The following is an 18,391-nucleotide window of genomic DNA, read 5'->3' on the forward strand; positions in this document are numbered from 1 at the left end:
TTGAACATGCCATGGAATAGTTACGGGGGAGCGCATTGCTGCCTACCGCCAATTAAAAACAATTTGGTCTTTTTCGAACACAAAAGTGAAAGTGAGATCCCCAAATAATTGGTCACTCAAGACACGTGGAGATGCAGTCTTATGCCATGTGTGAACTGACGTAATTTGTGCCATTTATGCTAGATGAAACATTTGCTTTACATGGACACATGGTTGGGCTTTTCTGAACCATTTTTTGGACATACAGTAATTCAGAAAAATACTGACATGGACCTGTGATTGAGGCCAATCTGTCAGGAAAGGGCCAAGAAATTGTGCAATTAGTCTCGCATTGCCAGACCTTCCTTCACAGCGCTGCGGAGGAGGGTCTGGTTAGTCCACACAGCATTGTGGGATGGGAGAAAAACGCGCTCTGGTTTGTTGGCATTTCTTTAAACCAATCACAATCGTCATGGGCGGCACTGTGCGCCGTACGGAGCCGCGGCGCCTCTGCAAAATAGCCTCGGGAAGGAACTTGTTTTGGTGGAACGTGCTCGTTCAAAAGTCGTTTTAGTCGTGTAACAGAAAACTCAGATTGGACAGATAGTCTAGCTAGCTATAGTCTGGATTTACCCTGCAGAGATCTGAGGAGCAGGTAACCATAGTCCTCAGAAATCAGGAGTTTAGAACGCCAACACAAAGAAAGCGGAAGGCAACGGACATCCACACCAAAATGAGGGACATCCGGCGGCACCGGAGCAATCCCGGAAATGAAACATCGTCGATATAGACTGTTGTGCAATCGATGCTTCTTCACCATTTGTTTTTCTTCTATCACCTTCTAGTCCCTCCTTTTTCCTAAAGCCTACTCTTTTGTCTCAGGTTTACCACCCTCCTCTTATTTCACTACCTTTTGTGTCTTCTTCCCTCTACAACAAGTCCTCTCACTTTTCTCTTTACCTCCTAATCTCTAAATCAGTTGTGACACAAATATCCAGTCTGGAGACGCACACCAATCGAACAGGTTGCAGCATGCAACAGTAGCATATTTGTCAAACTAAATAGTTCTTGGCAGAGAAGGGAGAATGAAGGGAGGAAGCGAAGAAAGAGAGCGAGAGACAGGGGGAGGATTTAGCAGCTTGGAGACAAAGCTAGTGTTGTTGTTGGTTTCACTGGATCCACTGGGAGAGGAGAGCAGCTCGAGTTACCTCAGCAAACAGCACTGAACCCCAGCCCCAGGACGCGCGCGTGTGTGTGTGTGTGTGTGTTAATATGCTACCTGTGTACCATTTCTCTCCATCCACATTATTTTCTGCTTCTCGTTGGTCTTACATTATTTAAAACGAGGCAGAATATTGTTTTCACTGAACCAAGTTCTCTTGACTTGTAATTTGTTATTCATTAAAAAAAATCAATACCTCCTGGTTGGTGAATAATGGTAAAATGATCATAATCAGAAGTTGCAGTCATACTCTAGCTAACAAAACAAATGTGTGTAAATTGTAATGTGTAACTGTGACAACATAAAGTGCGATAACCAGTCTTGTATAAAGTACTTGAAAGCTATACTTGAGTAAAAGTACAAGTATCTTCATAGAAAATGACTTTGGTAGAAGTTAAAGTTACCTTTTACAATATTACTTGAGTAAAAACGTATCTGATGTTTTCTGTACTATCAAAAGTCATTTTCTGATATTAAATGTACTTAATTATTAGAAGTAAAAGTAAAAAGAAACGTGTGTGATGTTATCTTCATCACCACTGTTGTGGTGGTGGTCATCGTCTGTTACCATGGTGGCAGAGCCTGAACCAGGTGCTTCCATGACACTATCAGTCATTATGCTTCCTCCTCTTCTTCTTTAGTTTTTTTTTGTTTTTTTTGCCGCATGGCAACAAACCTGGCAATCTAAGAGCAATGATTGGCCAAAACCTGCTTTTTTCCAGTCTAAGAAATTTAACTAAGATACTTAGGGGAAATGTAGTGGAGTAACATTATACATTTCATTTTGGAAATGTAGTGGAGTAAAAGTAAAAGTTTCCAGAAATATGAATAACTAAGTAAAGTACAGATACGGGGAAAATTTGAAGTATTTGTACTTCGTTACATTACAACACTGGTGATAGCACAAAGTGCATCAACCTTCTTCAGCCATGTTTGCATCCCTGATGCCTCTCTTAAAACCCTTGTGTTGACTTTGGGTCAAATTTACCTGTTTTCAATTTTTGTTTTATATCACAAAATATGGGACGTAGAAATAAGCGCTGAAAATGTTTAGAAGAAAAATGTAACAATTTAAAACGTTGGAAAAAGCAAAAACAAACTGTGAAAAAAAGGCGTCAAAAACATTGGGGGGCAAACGTGTTTTTTTCAAGGTTGACAGGAAGACCCGTGCTTCACTCTATGCTGGTTCGTCACCTTTCCTGAAAAGCTGCATCTCACTCCTTAAAGGTGCAGTAGGTAAGACTTCTAAAACTAACTTTCTGTCGTATTCGCTGAAACTGACCCTATGTTCCAGTAGAACTATATGAAGCCGGTCATTTAAAAACAAATCCAGCTCCTCTGGCACCACCTCCAGCCTGTAGTGCAATTTGCAAAAATCTACCGCTCCCTCTCCTGTCTAACTGGGTGTCAATCACTGCTCATGCACACGCATTCATTCTCCCTTATGGGGGGAGGGGCTTAGGAGACCATTTGGGGCTTTAGCAGAAAGTGGGGGAGGGACTGAGAAGTTGTCAATGTTCAAATTACTAAGTCCTGGATCTTCGCAATCCTACCTACAGCTTAAGTTAAGTCCTCACAGCCCTATATGCTTGCTGTAATAAAGATGTAGAACAAACCAAACACAAGTAAGTAAGACATTGTAAAGTCTGTTGTTTTAGTGAGGCAGTTTATCTCCCAAAAAATGTGATGGTGACGGTTTGATTGTATCTAAAATGTACAACTGTATCCAGCAGTCCAATCACAAACCATTCAGTTGATTTCCTCATATTAACTCCTTCCTTTTCTTCTTCTTTGGATTTACGGCAGACTAGACGCTGCAGTGGCGTATTGCTGCACACTACTGTTAATTACCAACACTGTCTTTACTTATTCATATCTTATTATAAAGTCCAATACTACGTAGATAGTCCATCAACTTCTTTAATGTAGTCCACTCATCCAAATTTAGAATGGATCGTGTCTAAAAGGTTGTTTCTCCAGCTGCTCCTAGATCACTAAAAAGCTTCCTCCTTTGTCGTGAGTAGTTCTTCCATTGGATCAAGAAGTGTTTTACTGTTTCCTCTCCACACTCACATTTTCCATCCTGGTGTTTCCTGCCCAATCAGAGCCAACCCGCTCCTAAGCCCACAATGCCCATGTCTTAACCCGCCGGGGCCTGTTTCACAAAGCCGAGATAAGGGATTAAGCCGGGATATTCCAGTTATCCTGGTTGAATTTAGCCTTGACTCGGTTTCACGAAAGCGGACGCACATAAATCACCATGGAGATTTATTCTGTGCAGCTAGCCTGCTCCCAACCAGGCTAACAGCCAGGATTTATTTAATCCTGGAGCCTTTTTTGATCACCCAGCAGTGGTTTTACCGTATTGTCATCAGCCTGGATTAAAATACAACAGGTGCACATTGCTGTTCATTTAAGTACTGTTATTATTTAAAGTTGTGACCATTATTTTTTTATATAATTATTAATGTGACAGTCATTGTTACTGTTATATTGCTGTACTGCTGTTCATATTGTTGTTAGAAGTTTGATGGATATATTACGGCAGTTGTTGAGATAATAAGAAAAGGCTGATAACATTTCAAATGAAGTCTGTTACTAAGGGCAATACATACAATGCTGCATTTCTATAGTTAATTAATATTTTTTTATTCTTTAACAATAAGGATCATGTTTGCATTGTATTTGGCATTCTTAGCACACAATTTGTGTTGTCCAGTAAACTGGGACTATAATTTGGGAGGATTGTACAATTTTAAGAACATATTCTTATTGTAAAATCCTCCCAAATTATAGTCTTAGTTCACTGGACCAGTAACTATCTAGTGATGTAGGCTACTGTACATTCATGTGACAACAGGGAGAGGACACCTCAATGGTTTTTGACCTTATATTTTGCTGGGGGGAAATAACTGATGCATATACTCTGTTCCATTCATGTTTACAGTGTGCTTGGAATTCATCCCTTAATTATCTTTATAGTTTCTAGATTTTAGAGTCCAATTTCTTCAGTGTCTTTATTTTATATGCCCATATATATGAGGGAGCAAGCCATATAATATGTAGAGAAGGAAACTCGTCCTCTATAAAAACAAATTTAAAAAAACGCGATAATAATAGCAGATAATAGCGGACAGACTAAATGATAGTCTAAAAATATACATTTATGAACTACTGCTCTTAACTGAAACCATTCAATGAGTCACTGTCATTTGCAAAACCAACAGTTGTAGGCTACACGTTGCATTAAAAGCGAGCAGTGGAAGTTAATATGACTTTGGAAATGCAACATTGCTCTTTGCTTTTTCCACTTTTTCCTGAACCTCAAAGTAGCTCCTTCCCTTCTTTTCTTTATCCCATGGCTTTCTGACACATTTCTTTTATTGACTTGTTAATGATTGAAAATTCACACAACTAACAACTAACTGCTTCTCAGGCCTATATATCCTTATATCCTTGGTGCTCAGAATAATTAACCTGCCTGTCAATTGCATTCACCTGCTCTGATTTACAACTCGAGAGTCCTCTGTTTGAAATCCACTGGAACAGATAGCACTCCCACCTCCTTCCTCTTCCTCACACCACTCGGTCCCTCCCCCTACTGACTTCCTAAGTATACCCAGGTGAGCCATGCAAGGGAGTGGTTCACCAAAGGGAACTATCTTGTTTTCACTCTGTCTTTTTTCTTCCTCCGAGAAAGAAGACAGTTTAACTCTTGAACAGAGAACGCTCACGTTTGGATCTTCTTCATAAAGACATCTAAATCTTGATCTCGGAGCCATGGGGGCGCTGCAGTGTGTCAAATACATGGTGTTTGTGTTCAACTTTCTCTTCTGGGTATGTAGTGTCGCTTACACAATGGTAGTTGTGGTTGATACATAACACTCTGGGTTATTTAAAGCTTGTGTTTTAGGGGATTTGGTTGCTTCTTTTTCAGGTTAAAAGAGGTTTTAGTAATTTCTAAAGAAGTAAAAAGATGCTTTAAATCCTTTTTAGTTTGAGGACTATTATCGCGTATGGTTAAGAGGTATCAGAGGTTGCTTAATTTTTGTTTTTGAGGTAGATTTTGGTTAAAAAAAACAATGGTGACTTCAATCAAGCTCCAAACCACTCTGAGAAAGATTTTTGCCTACTAGCCTTACTTGAGGTGGGTCTCTTAGAGTAACAAACATGTTCTGCTAGACAGCAATGTTAAAAAATAATACAGCTGAATTAATGACTCAGATCCTGATGAAAGAGGCAATTTCTTTTTGCTCTGAAAATGTATCCTCCTGGTGAAAATTAGCGGTCGATATAGGTTCATCTGCTGTCTTCTGGACCACATTGTTCCTTCAGGTATACGTCTATGACTGGAAAACTTGATGTACTACTCTGACAGAACAGTGCCTGGCATGACGTTAAAACACACGTGGTGTGCCTGGTGAACATTTTCCTACCAAATTATATTGGTATCGCATGTTGAATCGGCTGTACTTTAATCAGATCTGATATAGTGACACATTTCAGAAATGTACACATAGTAGTTTTGATTTGGTAGTCTCAATCACATTTTAGTTTTTGAAAATTGAAAAAAATAGTCGAACTGCCAGTAATCAAGATTAAGGAGTATATGACTGGATGTTAGTCATCTTATAGCCAAACAGCTGATGGATGAGACAGTGAATGATGCAGCTGAACTAACGCAGTGTTTCATTATCTTAACCCTCCTTAACTATTTTCCCATCAAACCGTACTTACAAAAAGTAAAGTTTAAAACCAATACGCATACTGTGATTTCCCACAAATTTTATAATAAGTGGCAGAATATAAAGAACATAAGGTAAAAAGGTGAGCTGGCTAGTTAATGGTTTGATTAGTCTATAAAATGTCAGAAAACTTCCCAGAGCCCAAGTAATGTCTTTTAAAGTGCCTTTTTTGTTTTGTTTAACCAACAGTCCGAAAACTAAAGACATTTAATTGCATCACATTTGAGAAGCTGGAACCTGGAGAATATTTTGCATTAATGCTTTTAAATACTTGTGATACCACATTGGTGCTGATTTTAAGTAAGATCTAGTTCCTGCAGCAGAGCCTTTTCCACTAAATCTTAACCGTATAAGCGCTTGCAAAAATGACAAATACCTTAATGAAAGTGTCTGAAACACAGGTTAGCTAATGAAAGTCAGAAATTATTGGAGTCACTTCATTGTTTTCTCAAGTGCTACCTTCCAGTTTTATTGTCTGTATTTGAACATCTGTACAGTCAAAGTCTGGTCTTAAAAGAAACAAGGGTTTGACATCCGCTGTAGAAAAAAAACCCACTGTGGGATTTTTTTTGTGAAATGGTTATAAGTTACTGTTTGTGTATTTCAAACAGAGATTTACTCCCAAATACCCACACTGCTTGCTGTTATTACTGTGATGACCTGTTTAGTGTTAGAAGAACCCACACAGACTGTTTGTTCATGCTTAATGACTGTTTTGACCATTTGAGTGCAGTTTCAGTGTGTATAATGATGGCACAGATGGTTCTGGGTGGACAAATGAGATGACAACGGAAGGAGCAGTCTGATTTAGAGAGAAGCGTAAACATCAGATTAGATTGGTTTATTTATTCTACAATGTAAGGTCTGAGTTGTTGGCGAAAGGGCTCGTTGCTGCAAACAAATTGGGCTCCTTGTACCCGTTTCTAAAATGCATTTGCCACAATTCCACATTGTCTGGAAGGATATTTTAATTTCATTAAAGGCAGTGGGCATTTGTTGAGGCTTATAAAAGCCATCAAACATCTCAGCAATAATTCAGTTCTCTGTTGTTGCACTTGCACTGCTAATGGCGTCCACAGTGCCTTTTGTGGTTAATAAGAGCTAATGTGGACCTCAAGGGGACAGGCCTGTTTCTTTCAGGATGTTTTAAGATAGCTCATCGCTGCCTCGACAACACAAATGCACCAACTCTCCTGAGTGTGTTTACTGTACGTTAACACCAATATCCATTTATCAATCAGGGCACTCGCTTCCTGTTTTCCTGTCTGTATTTATCTTTTAAATTGGAGAGCACATAATGAAAACAAGATATCAACTGCTAAAATAAACTAGTTTCCATGGCTTCGTAGTCTGTGAATAATACTGCTCTAATCAGATGGAAAGATTATTTGTGCTAGGCTAAAACATCCTGGGCCTATTTCCTAATATGGGGTATGTGTGCATATATTAAAAGCTCAGCAGGCTGTTATACCTGCTAAGTGGAAACATAGCTTAATTAAAGTGGGATTTACGCTAGTTTGTAAAATGGGGTTGCACCAGACAAGTTGGTTAAGAAACTTATATTTTACACATTACCTGAGCAGGTGTAAGGCACGTCTTAATAACTGTTGTCATGTTACCAACTTGTCCGCTCAGTATTGTGCTGTTACTGTTGCTGTGTTTACAGGAGGACACTAGTCTGATTTTTATTGTTGCGTTCTCTCGAATTGCTGCTGAAAACGCACAACAGCAACTGTGACTGTCTTTGATGTTGACTCAAGCAGAATTTGTTCAAGATGGAAGTTTTCCAGAGACATTTGCTGACGTTTTTACAGTTTGTTTGATACTCTCTTTAAAGTACAATAGAAGTGATCATAAGTGATTCTTGAATTAGGCTATTCACGAGGGGACGGAGACAAACGCTTAACTAGGTCACTTGCGATCTAATACAGCACGTTCTTCTTTTCCAAACAATCTATTATAGCATGCTTTATTTCACTAGTGGCTTTCTCTCCAATTGTGCCCAAATGCAGCACTACATGAAATCTCATTTTCTACCGTGTTTTAATACAGTTGACTTAGTATAGCGCAACTAAACAAAGTGACAAGTTTTGTGTGAAACTACAGTTAGTGTTGACTGTTCACTTACCGTACCGTGAGTGTGTAAACTGCAGGTACTGTATGTATGTAATTGACTAAATGTATTTCAAACACTCTTGAATGTGTATTGTTAGTAAAGTGTATGGTAAAGACACCAAACGCATTCCTTGTAAAGATCACACTAACTCAAACTTTGACAAATGTAATCCGGAGTTGAGCCGCAGTTTAAGCTCGAGGCTCCATTTGAAGGTTTAATAGATGATGAGGTGTGTCTGGGTAACTCTGACTACACTTTAGAGTTTAGTCATAACTCCAGAAGGTGTGGTGGTGATTAACTTTAGAGTAGAAAATTGTGCAAAAACATTTTTTTGAACCAACTTGCCTTGTGACTCACACTGACTTCTAAATAATTAATGTAACTGCCAGAGCGGCACTTTGTATCTGGAAAACTCACAAAAAGTCAAGTATAGTAGTTTTTAAAAAGGATTTCAATTTTTTTTTTTCAATTGATATCCTTAATGTTACTTTGCATGGGAACATAGGACTCTCCTGGATAATTTGTGTTTTTGTCATGACAACCAGTTTGAATTATTTCATGTAAACCCACACGGTACTAAATTCTAAAATACCCATGAGCCTCGGCAGTCGTTGCTATGGAGAGGAAGCCATTCAGAAGCATGAATTGGAGTGGTATCAAATTTTAAAACGCTTTTTAGTTTCATTTGGGAACAAAGCATGGCGCCATGGTAGCTGAAGTTTTCTTAACGGTGTAATCTTGAGCTTCCACATGCCATTAGCGACCCATGTAACATCATTTTAAGCTCAGTGATTGGATGTTTTTTGATGAAATGCACCTTGGGAATCTTTCCGGATACTGATTTTGATCCCTATACTCTTATCTGCCTTTACAAAGTACCTGAGTATAGTGATAAATAAGGCTATATTGAGAGGTTTGGTGTAATTTCGTCATAGTGGGATGTAAAAAATCCTTATGGTTTGACTGTGCTTATTTCAATCTCACTGTAAAGCAGAATACTGTTAGTTGCTTTAATATATTTCATGTATTTGTTAGAATTAAACAAATGAGTCCGTAAAAACGTTTCGGTGACAAAAATGAAGTTGCTGGTTTTGCACAGACGAGTATCCCAGATGTTTTCCTCCTCCCGTAGGTTGATGAGGTTGGGTGCACATTGTTGTGGTGATAAGCATGTGTCCACTGATTCATGGTCATCAGACTGTAGCAGGATCTCACTCCTACCTCCTGGTGAACAACAACACAGACGTCAGCTTTCCGCTGATATGGAAATTATTTGGTTGGCAACAAAGAGTTGATGTAAACTTGTTTTGTGGTTGCTGAGGAGATATTGAGTCATTCCAGTGGGCTATCACTGTGGTGAACACAAAGGGAGACACACACACACACACACACACACACACACACACACACACACACACACACACACACACACACACACAATAGGACTATCCTTTATCTGCTCATGCTTATTTTGTTATGTATAACTTGTGGCGTTCTCGATAAAAGATCCATGAATTCATTAAGCAAAGCTGAAATGGCAGAGTAAAGTAGGAACACCTAAAAATAAAATCTTCCATCACAGATTAAAGTAACGGGTCTGATTTATTTTATTTTTTTCAAACTAGAGGATCTGTTGTTTGGATGTTTGGTATTCAGGAGACTGTGTGTAATGTGGTGAGCACACAACATACTCACAACCTGCATAGAATTAGTATGTTGTCCTCATGGAGCTGCTAGCATGGCTGTAGATTCCTAGTCTTGATAATGTGAAATACAGAGGATGTCTCAATTGTATTTGTGCAACTTAATGCTGTTAAGAGCATTATCCTCATTGGCTCTATGTTCACAGATATGACTTGAAGGTGACAGTAAACCGTTTAATTACCAGGTTGTTTTTGTTTTTTGGAGTCCGACCCTTTCATACATATCATCTTTCTTTCTCCTGTAGCTGGCAGGTACTGGGGTGCTGGCTGTGGCCCTGTGGCTGCGATTTGACTCGAGGACAGTAGGACTGTTTGAAAGCGAGGACTCGCCTACAGTCTTCTTCACTGGTAAGGCCATTGACATTACACTTCTAACACCCATCGCGTTCCGTCCTGTTAAATCAGTGTTTCTTAAACCACAGCGAGCGAGTGGTCCTTCTAGAGAAAGCTGGACTCACCATCTTTACTTTACCATACATTTAAAGGCAGGGTTGGTAATGTTAAAATGCTAGCTTCACCCCAGGGTGTACAGAGGGCAGCTGAGGCCAAAGTTAGTCCACAGCGAGGCGGCTCCTCCGGCCTGGCAGAGCCCTCCACACATAGCTTTCATTCTTCACTGGCTGACAGGGACGTCTTTGTTTCTCCTCTTTTGTGTTCTCTGAGGAACTCGCAGAAAGAAACCCTCTTTTCCCCCCCCCCTGTTTCACTCTTTGTGTTTCGCTTCCATCAAACTGACAAGCGAAGTGGGCAGTGAGGCGACAGAGGATTGTTTTGAAATGACAAACATCTTAATAATGTTAATTTGTGTGTTGTGTGGTTAATGTATCTGACATCAGTGCTGTGGTTATTATATATATATATATATATATATATATATATATATATATATATAAAAATATAAAAAAACTTTTGTGATTCATCATTATGACAGCCACATCAAATGACAAAGATGCTTGTTCTTTACTGAGGGCTCGAACATAATTGTTCTAATTTGTTTTGTTTGAAAATTCATATAGCAGCATGCCATAGCAGTTTATGACTTGATGACATGTTTTGCTGATTATGATTCATAACTACATCCCGAAGAAAAGTACTAAAACACATTGCGAGTTCACTTGTGTATCTGCCTGGTTTGAGCAGCATCAGTACCCTGAACTCAACTAGCTTTGACACTACGTGCACATTTCTGATGCAAGTTGACGTACGAGAAGCAGATGAGGATGAGCTGTAGGCACATCATAAGTACAATGTGTATTAGGGCTGTGTTGTCTATGGTGATGCATACGGGTACAAGAAAAAACGTAGTCTCACATTGCCAGACCTTCCTCCACAGCGCTGTGGAGGAGGGTCTGGCTAGTCCACACAGCATTCTGGGATGGTAGATAAACGTGTTCTGGTTTATTGGCATTACTTTAAACCAATCGCAATTGTCTTGGGCGGCGTTAAGTGCCAGACGTAACAACAGTACCTCTGCAATATACCCTCGGGAAGGTAGTTTTAGTCGTGCAACAGAAAACTCAGTCTAGCTAGCTGTCTGGATTTACCCTGCAGAGATCTGAGGAGCAGTTAACCATAGTCCTCAGAAATCCACCAGAGTTTAACACAAAGAAAGCGGAAGGTGTCGGACATCCGGCTGAAATGAGGGACACTTGGTGGTATTTCCGGCGGCACCTGAACAGTTCCAGAAGTGAAACGTCGTCCATATAGACTACTATGTACGTACCCCAGCAATAAGTGGCTGAAGTGAACGGCTCGAGTAATGGGAAAGTGCGATAACATCAACCTTTTCAGAGTATGAAATCGGAGCAGCTACATCACACAAGTAGTGGAGTATTCAGATTCTTTACATTTAAAAGTACTATATCACACTGTTAAAAACATTACAAAATGTACTTACAGTATTAAAAGTACTTAATGCAGTTTTTTTACTTATAAATAAATTTAAAGGAAAATCTGCATTTGTGAAGCTGGAACCATAAAATGTGTTGGCATAAAAAATCAATTGTTTCCAATCTCTTTGTCAATTGACTTTTATTTCAGTTGTAGGCCTACATGTATATACTGTTGGGTAGTTTAATTTTTAATAAGGCACCATATTTTGTAAGCTTTGTTTTTATGCAAAAATATTAATTTATAAACTAGCTAACATTTTTAAACGTAGTGGAGTTACAAGTACAATATTGTCTTCCTGAAGTGTAGAGTAGAAAGTGGCATGAGAAGAAAATAATCGTTCAAATTTGAGGTACTTGAGTAAATGTACTTGGTTACATTCCACCACTGCACACAACACAGCCCTCATTTGCTGGCATCTTCTCAGTCTGTCCATTGGATCAATGATTTTGATCAGTTATTTAAAAAAAAAAAAAAGCGTGAATATCTTCTCTTAAAGTATCCTGCAGTGCCATGATATTAAAACCATATCTCCACGATGTGTGTCTTGTTGTTCTGTAGGTGTGTACATCCTGATTGCGGCGGGGGCTCTGATGATGGTCGTGGGATTCCTGGGATGCTGCGGAGCCATTAAAGAGTCGCCGTGCATGCTGGGATTGGTGAGTCATTCTTTCTATTCAGCAAGGGAAGAGATTTCTTTTTATTTTATTTCTTTTTATTTTTTTATTGGACCATAAAGTTTGGTTTCAATTGATGTTTGAAGGGCTGATTCAACGTGATGGCAATGCCTGCAGATATAATATTGTTGAGTCTCCAACTCATTGTTGGATCACCGCTCTACCTGTCACAGTTCTCATTTTACGCCACCGTTTGTTGAAATGGGGCTTATCACGGTCTCCCCTAGCTGTAGATAGGTGGACCAACGCATTTTTTGTGCATGCATTGTTTTAGTCCGGTGCAACACCGGCAGCGCCGCCGCTAGTTAGCTTAGCGTAGTGAATGGAATCCTGTGTTGCCGGTTAGCATGTTGCGAGTAAAAGAGCCAACAAAAGACAAAAAAACAACCTAATTACTTGCACTGAGACAAAAAATGCGTTGGCCCACCTATCTACAGCCAGGGTAGACCGTGACAAGCACTATTTCAACAAACGGTGGCGTATTCCTTCAACTGTTATTCTCATTACCGAGCCGTGTGTAGGTAAACATGCATGGGGGTTGTTCAGAGACTCTCGTGTGGCTGTTTGTTTCAAACCAACTTTAACGTTTGCAGTTTTTTGTATTCTCAGTTTCGAGGTGTGCGCATCGGCTCTCCTGCAACATATGGTTACCCACGATGCCCTGGTCAGTGTGCTGTGGAGAGACCCTTGTGTGATGAAGCCTAATTCCAGTTTCAGTCACAAGCACTGTAAAATTATGTAATCAAAGGGAAAAATCAAGACCTAACGAACAAAGACGAACTGTGATCACAAGCTGACCTTTACACCCACTGACTGAATGACCCATTCTAGTTGTTCTCTCATTGTAGCAACGAAAGAGAAACTTATCGTCACCATTATAACTTTCCATTGTTGTCCTCCTTTAGAGTATTATAAACAGCTGTGCAGTGTTTTGGCTACTAATAAACCTTCAAATTCATGGAACTGTTCCTTAAACGAGCCTTCCTGGATCCTATGACATGTTTCACCTTGGTTTGGACTGTACACAGGCACTGCAAGATGGATGGATGGATGGATTGATCGATCTCTCTCTCTCTCCTGTTCTACTACACTGTAGATCCATAGTTGTAGAAAACTGACTGAAAACAGTTTTTTCTTTTTTAGTTTTTCCTCTTCCTGCTCCTCATCTTCGCTGTGGAAGTTGCTGCTGGGATCCGGGGCCTCTCCAACAAGGACAGGGTATGCACGCGCACACACAGCAGAGTCAACATTCAACCAGCAATTTAAAATGGAGTTTTTTAATTTTTAATTAAATTTTTTCCTTTGTGTGTCTTCAGGTGGTGGAGGACTTCACGGAGTTCTATAAGCAGACCTACAGCAACTACAAAGACACCAAACAGGATGCACTGAAGGAGACGCTGCGTCTCATCCACTTTGGAGTAAAAAAAAAACACACACACACACGTTGGTGATCCGGTAACTTTCCCTTTAGTGCCATCATCGGGTCAAATTTTATTTTTTGTCCAACCCTTTGGTTTATGACCAAAAATCTGCAAAACTAATGACCTTCCCATCAGCGTCAGCTGTACTTTGTGTTTAGTGCTAATTAGCAAAGGTTAGCATGGCTGTAGACTAGTTTAAGTCTTTTTTTTTTTACTTTATCGTGTTGGCTTTAAGTTGTTTGTTTTGAGTTTTGCTATGATGTGTCTTTTATTCTGAAAAGCACTTTAGAACCTTTTTATTTAACCTGCAGTATAACTATTGCTTTGTTCAGTATTTGAATTTTTAGGTCATTACATTTTTTGCCTTTTTTACATCCAGCAAAAAGAAACATGAGATGACAGTTTTACATGCACTTGTTTTTATATTTCTTACCTTTTTGTATTTAATGTTTAGTTTAAGATTTACATTAGGGGTGTTTGCTGCTAACACAGGCTGCATATAAAATCTGGAAGCTATAAGAACACATCTGCTAACCCTGTCAAACAAACAGCTAATCGAATGACTGGTCAGAACTAAAGTTGTGGTTCCTCTTCCCAGCTGGACTGCTGCGGCCCCACAGGGACGGTGATTGATGCTGCTAAAGATATCTGCCCCCAGCAGGAAGGACTGGCGCTCCTCGTCACCAAGGTAACAACATGCAGTACAGAGTTTTTGACGGAGGGTCAGATGGAGACAGGATATTGGTGGTCTCTTACTGCTGTAATAATTCAAAATACATATTTATTTTTATTTTATGTAGAAACCTACTTAAAGCTTTAGTGCGTAACTTTTTGATATTAATGAACGTCACAATGTAACAATCTAATGTCTAATGCGTCAACATTCCACTCCACTAACTTTATGCACTCATAACAAAATCTGTGTGTGTTTGGACTCAAAAAGGTGGTACGTGAGCTTGGTAAGCAATTTTACAACATTGTAGTAAATATTTTTGGTGCATCAAAAAGCCTGCTCGTTAAGATGCCAGCAGACAAGCTAATCCAGCACAAATTGGTGCATAAGAAGTCACCAAAATGAAGTATTTGAACCTCATAATTATATACAAAATGAGGGGATAACTGCAAAAAGGTCCACTTGGTTAAAAAAATACTGAAAATGCATACATTTAATTTAGTTAAAATGATTTGTACCTGTATTTTAATTTTCACAATGAATGTTGATACCATGTCTTTCCTTTCTGCTGTTCTATCAGAGTTGTCCGGCTGCCATCGACGAGATGTTCAACAACAAACTGCACATTATCGGCGGGGTCGGCATCGGTATCGGTGTCATCGTGGTGAGTCTGTCGATGAGCCAGAAACTTAAATCCTGAAGTCTTAATGGAAATCTAGACACAAATGAACACTTGCATTACCTATTTAAACCTACTTTATCTTGAGTAACTTAATTAATCCCTCCTTTTAAATTGCTGAATACGATGATTTAAATGGAACAAATCTACAAGAATAATCAAAACTCATAGCCAGCATTGCGTTAAATCAGTCAAGTGTTATCTAATGCACACCTGGTAATAGAAAAGGCTGTCAGCGCTAGGGCTGGGTACCAAATTCAATACTTTTTAGGCACCGGCTGAATTATCTGTAAAGGTTTGAGGATCGAAAAATGCCTCGTCATTTAATACCAAATTTCAATACCTAAGGAGTAAATCTCATCGGCGTCAGAGAGCCAATAAGCATGCAGCATGCTTCTACCAAGATCTAATAATGTTTGTGACTGGCTGTCTAACGTTTACCTGCACGTCGCTAGTCACAAGTAGACCTATGGCAGTAGCTGTTGGGAACCAGAGGGTCGCTGTTCAAGTCCCCATATGGACCAAGGTATGGTGGAGGACTGGTAGCTGGAGAGCTGCCAGTTGACCTCCCGGGCACTGCCAAGGTGCTCTCGAACCCCCAACTGCTAGGGGCGCCTGTCCTTCAACAGCTGCAGCCCCCTCACTCTGACATCTCTCCGTTAGTGCATGTGTAGGTACTGAGCATATGTGTGTATTTCAGGCCTGTGTGTGTAATGTGTGTTCTAACAACACTGTGAAAACATTGTAATTTCCCTTATGGGATTACTAAATTATACATTTATTATTATCTTCCTGTCTACATCCTGTTATTACATTATTGCACAAGCTGTTTACATCAGTTTATACATTTTACTATTACCGTACACCTGTCTACCACAGGATTGTATCTTGTATTTCTGTATTTTAAATGCTGCACTATTCTGTCTCAGATCTTAATTTCTTTTATACATATTTGTATGAACATTGTTAGAGGGAGATCTAAGTCGGTCTTTGCCAATGACTTCTTTGTCATTTCTGTATACTATGACAAAGAACTTGATTTTAAGGGCTCACAAGCCAACAATCTTGAGGACCACTGCTGTAAAGTGCACATTGCATGTTTCCATGTTTACCAACGTTTTTAATTTTAGCTAAGAGAAGAAATATAATGTGGTTTTAACACTGTATTTTCCTGTCTCCTCCTCCACAGATCTTTGGGATGATCTTCAGCATGATGCTCTGCTGTGCCATTAAGAAGTCCAGGGACTTTGTCTGAACAAACCCCCTCCATCTTTAACTTATCTGTCCTTACATTAACAACCTCTCCTTTTTTAGAGATTATATCAGTTTAATAATCATAACGTTCGTCCCTTAGTTTATTGCTTGGATCCATACAGGATGAACACACCTGTGAGAGTATGGGACCTCTTAATGTTTTGGCTCTTTTCCACTTTGGGCACCCATGTAATCTCCCTACAGAGGAATGTGGACAAAGTGTTTTTTTTTTTTTTCCCCTTCATTCTGGTACCCAATATAATGAATGTACATCCTACTTTTCATCACAACACAGAACCGGTTGCTCTGAAGGAAAAAGACATTGAGTGCTGCCCTCTGGAGGACAATGAAGATCCCAACTATTAACTCTTCTAATATCCGTTCAGTTGATGTGAAATGTATTAAGTTTGCCTGTGGTTGGTTTGTAATCTAACGGTCTTTTTGCAGCTAACTGAATTTTATTTTTGCTCGTTGCTTAAATTACATGTTTGGATTTTTTTTTAAGCAGAAGTGAGTTATATGCAAATATTTTGATGAAAGCAGTTTAAATATCTTTGAATGCCAAATAAATGAACTAATGAACACAGACTTGTGGTAAAACTGACTTTGTAGAAAGGAAAAAAAAAAAAGGTCCATCAAACATTTCATGTTAAGTTTTTTTTTTTTTTTGAGAGGACTGAAGTCCTTAAGTAAAAGTACACTGTCTCCACTCAGTGACTATGATGATATATAAAGTGACGTTACCAAAAGAGTCTTGATGAGTCTGAGATGGTTGCTTGACAGTAACCAAGCCATAATAAGAAAAAAAAAAATAAGGTTCCATTCCCCATAAAAATGTTGGAAATGGGTTTCCCTATACAGGAAATGTTGATAAATAAACCTGAAATTATTTAATTACTTGCACCATTGCACCACATCACTTGCATTATTTAAATTTCCACATCGCCCCAAAGAGTCTGAATCAAAACTCTTCTTTACTTCTCCTTTCTGCTGTAAACTTAATCACCCAGTTGAATTAAAAAAACAGAGGCAGTCAGGATACATAATTATTTATTCCATTAAAGAAATAAATGAAAAACATGGCTTTGACAATCCTAAAGTCGTGGCGAGGTTGACTTCCTGGGGTTAGTGTTCCCCCTCAGATTGTTTAGCACTAAGCTGTTTGTCACTGTGTAGTCAGTTACATGTATACTGCAGGTCGTCTGTTGAAGCTGCAGTTGGAAAACCAGGAAACAAATGCCACAAGAAAATACCAAAGAGTCTGGTGATATTCTATATTTTTTTACTGCCTTTAAAGTATTGAGACGGAGGAACCCTGTTGGTTTTTGGTCTTTTCAAAGGATTTGTTGACAATAAGACAAATACAGAATAATGGCATCCATTAAAGGTCCTATGACATGCTGCTTTTTGGAAGTTTCTATATAGGCCTCAGTGGTCCCCTAATACTGTATCTGAAGTCTCTTTCCCGAAATTCAGCCTTGGTGCAGAACTACAGCCACTAGAGCCAGTCCCACAATGAGCTTTCCTTAGTATGTGCCATTTCTGTGTCTGTAGCTTTAAATGCTATTGAGGAAGGTGGGCCGCGATATTACAAATCCCACTATGGCCACGCCAAGACCCGCCCTTCACAATTCACACACTACTTTGGCCAGGCATCCATTCTTACATGACCAATCCCCTAATACCCTAACCTTAACCACTTGAGGTGAAATGCCTAACCCCAACCAATCAAGCTGCTTCGTAGGGCGGGTCTTGCCGTGGCCATAGTGGGATTCGTAATTTTGCAGGTGGGCCACGGTTGTAGCTCGATTTCCTCATGGGTGGGCCAAATTCTCTGGGCAGCTGTGGGCGGCGGGCAAAGCAGAGAAAGGGGAGGTAACCTTTCCCCTTATGATGTCATAAAGGGAAGATTCCAGATTGGCCCATCTGAGCTTTCATTTTCTCAAAGGCAGAGCAGGATACCCAGGGCTCGGTTTACACCTATTACACCTATGACCATAGGCAGGCTGGGGGAACCCATATTAATGTTAAA

The 18,391-nt window shown here is 39.5% G+C and overlaps 1 protein-coding gene across 1 annotated transcript; it reads left to right on the forward strand.

The window, feature by feature from the left end:
• The first annotated feature begins 4,757 nt into the window (after positions 1-4,757).
• Positions 4,758-16,947, forward strand: LOC114549917 (CD9 antigen). The gene is made up of 8 exons (XM_028570261.1): positions 4,758-5,038; positions 10,011-10,113; positions 12,217-12,314; positions 13,476-13,550; positions 13,649-13,750; positions 14,352-14,441; positions 15,007-15,090; positions 16,295-16,947. The coding sequence occupies exons 1-8, from the start codon at positions 4,982-4,984 to the stop codon at positions 16,358-16,360; spliced, it is 675 nt and encodes a 224-aa protein (XP_028426062.1). The 5' UTR covers positions 4,758-4,981; the 3' UTR covers positions 16,361-16,947.
• Positions 16,948-18,391: the final 1,444 nt, after the last annotated feature.

This window comes from Perca flavescens, chromosome 23 (genome assembly GCF_004354835.1).
Source record: "Perca flavescens isolate YP-PL-M2 chromosome 23, PFLA_1.0, whole genome shotgun sequence".
Lineage (NCBI taxonomy): Eukaryota > Metazoa > Chordata > Actinopteri > Perciformes > Percidae > Perca > Perca flavescens.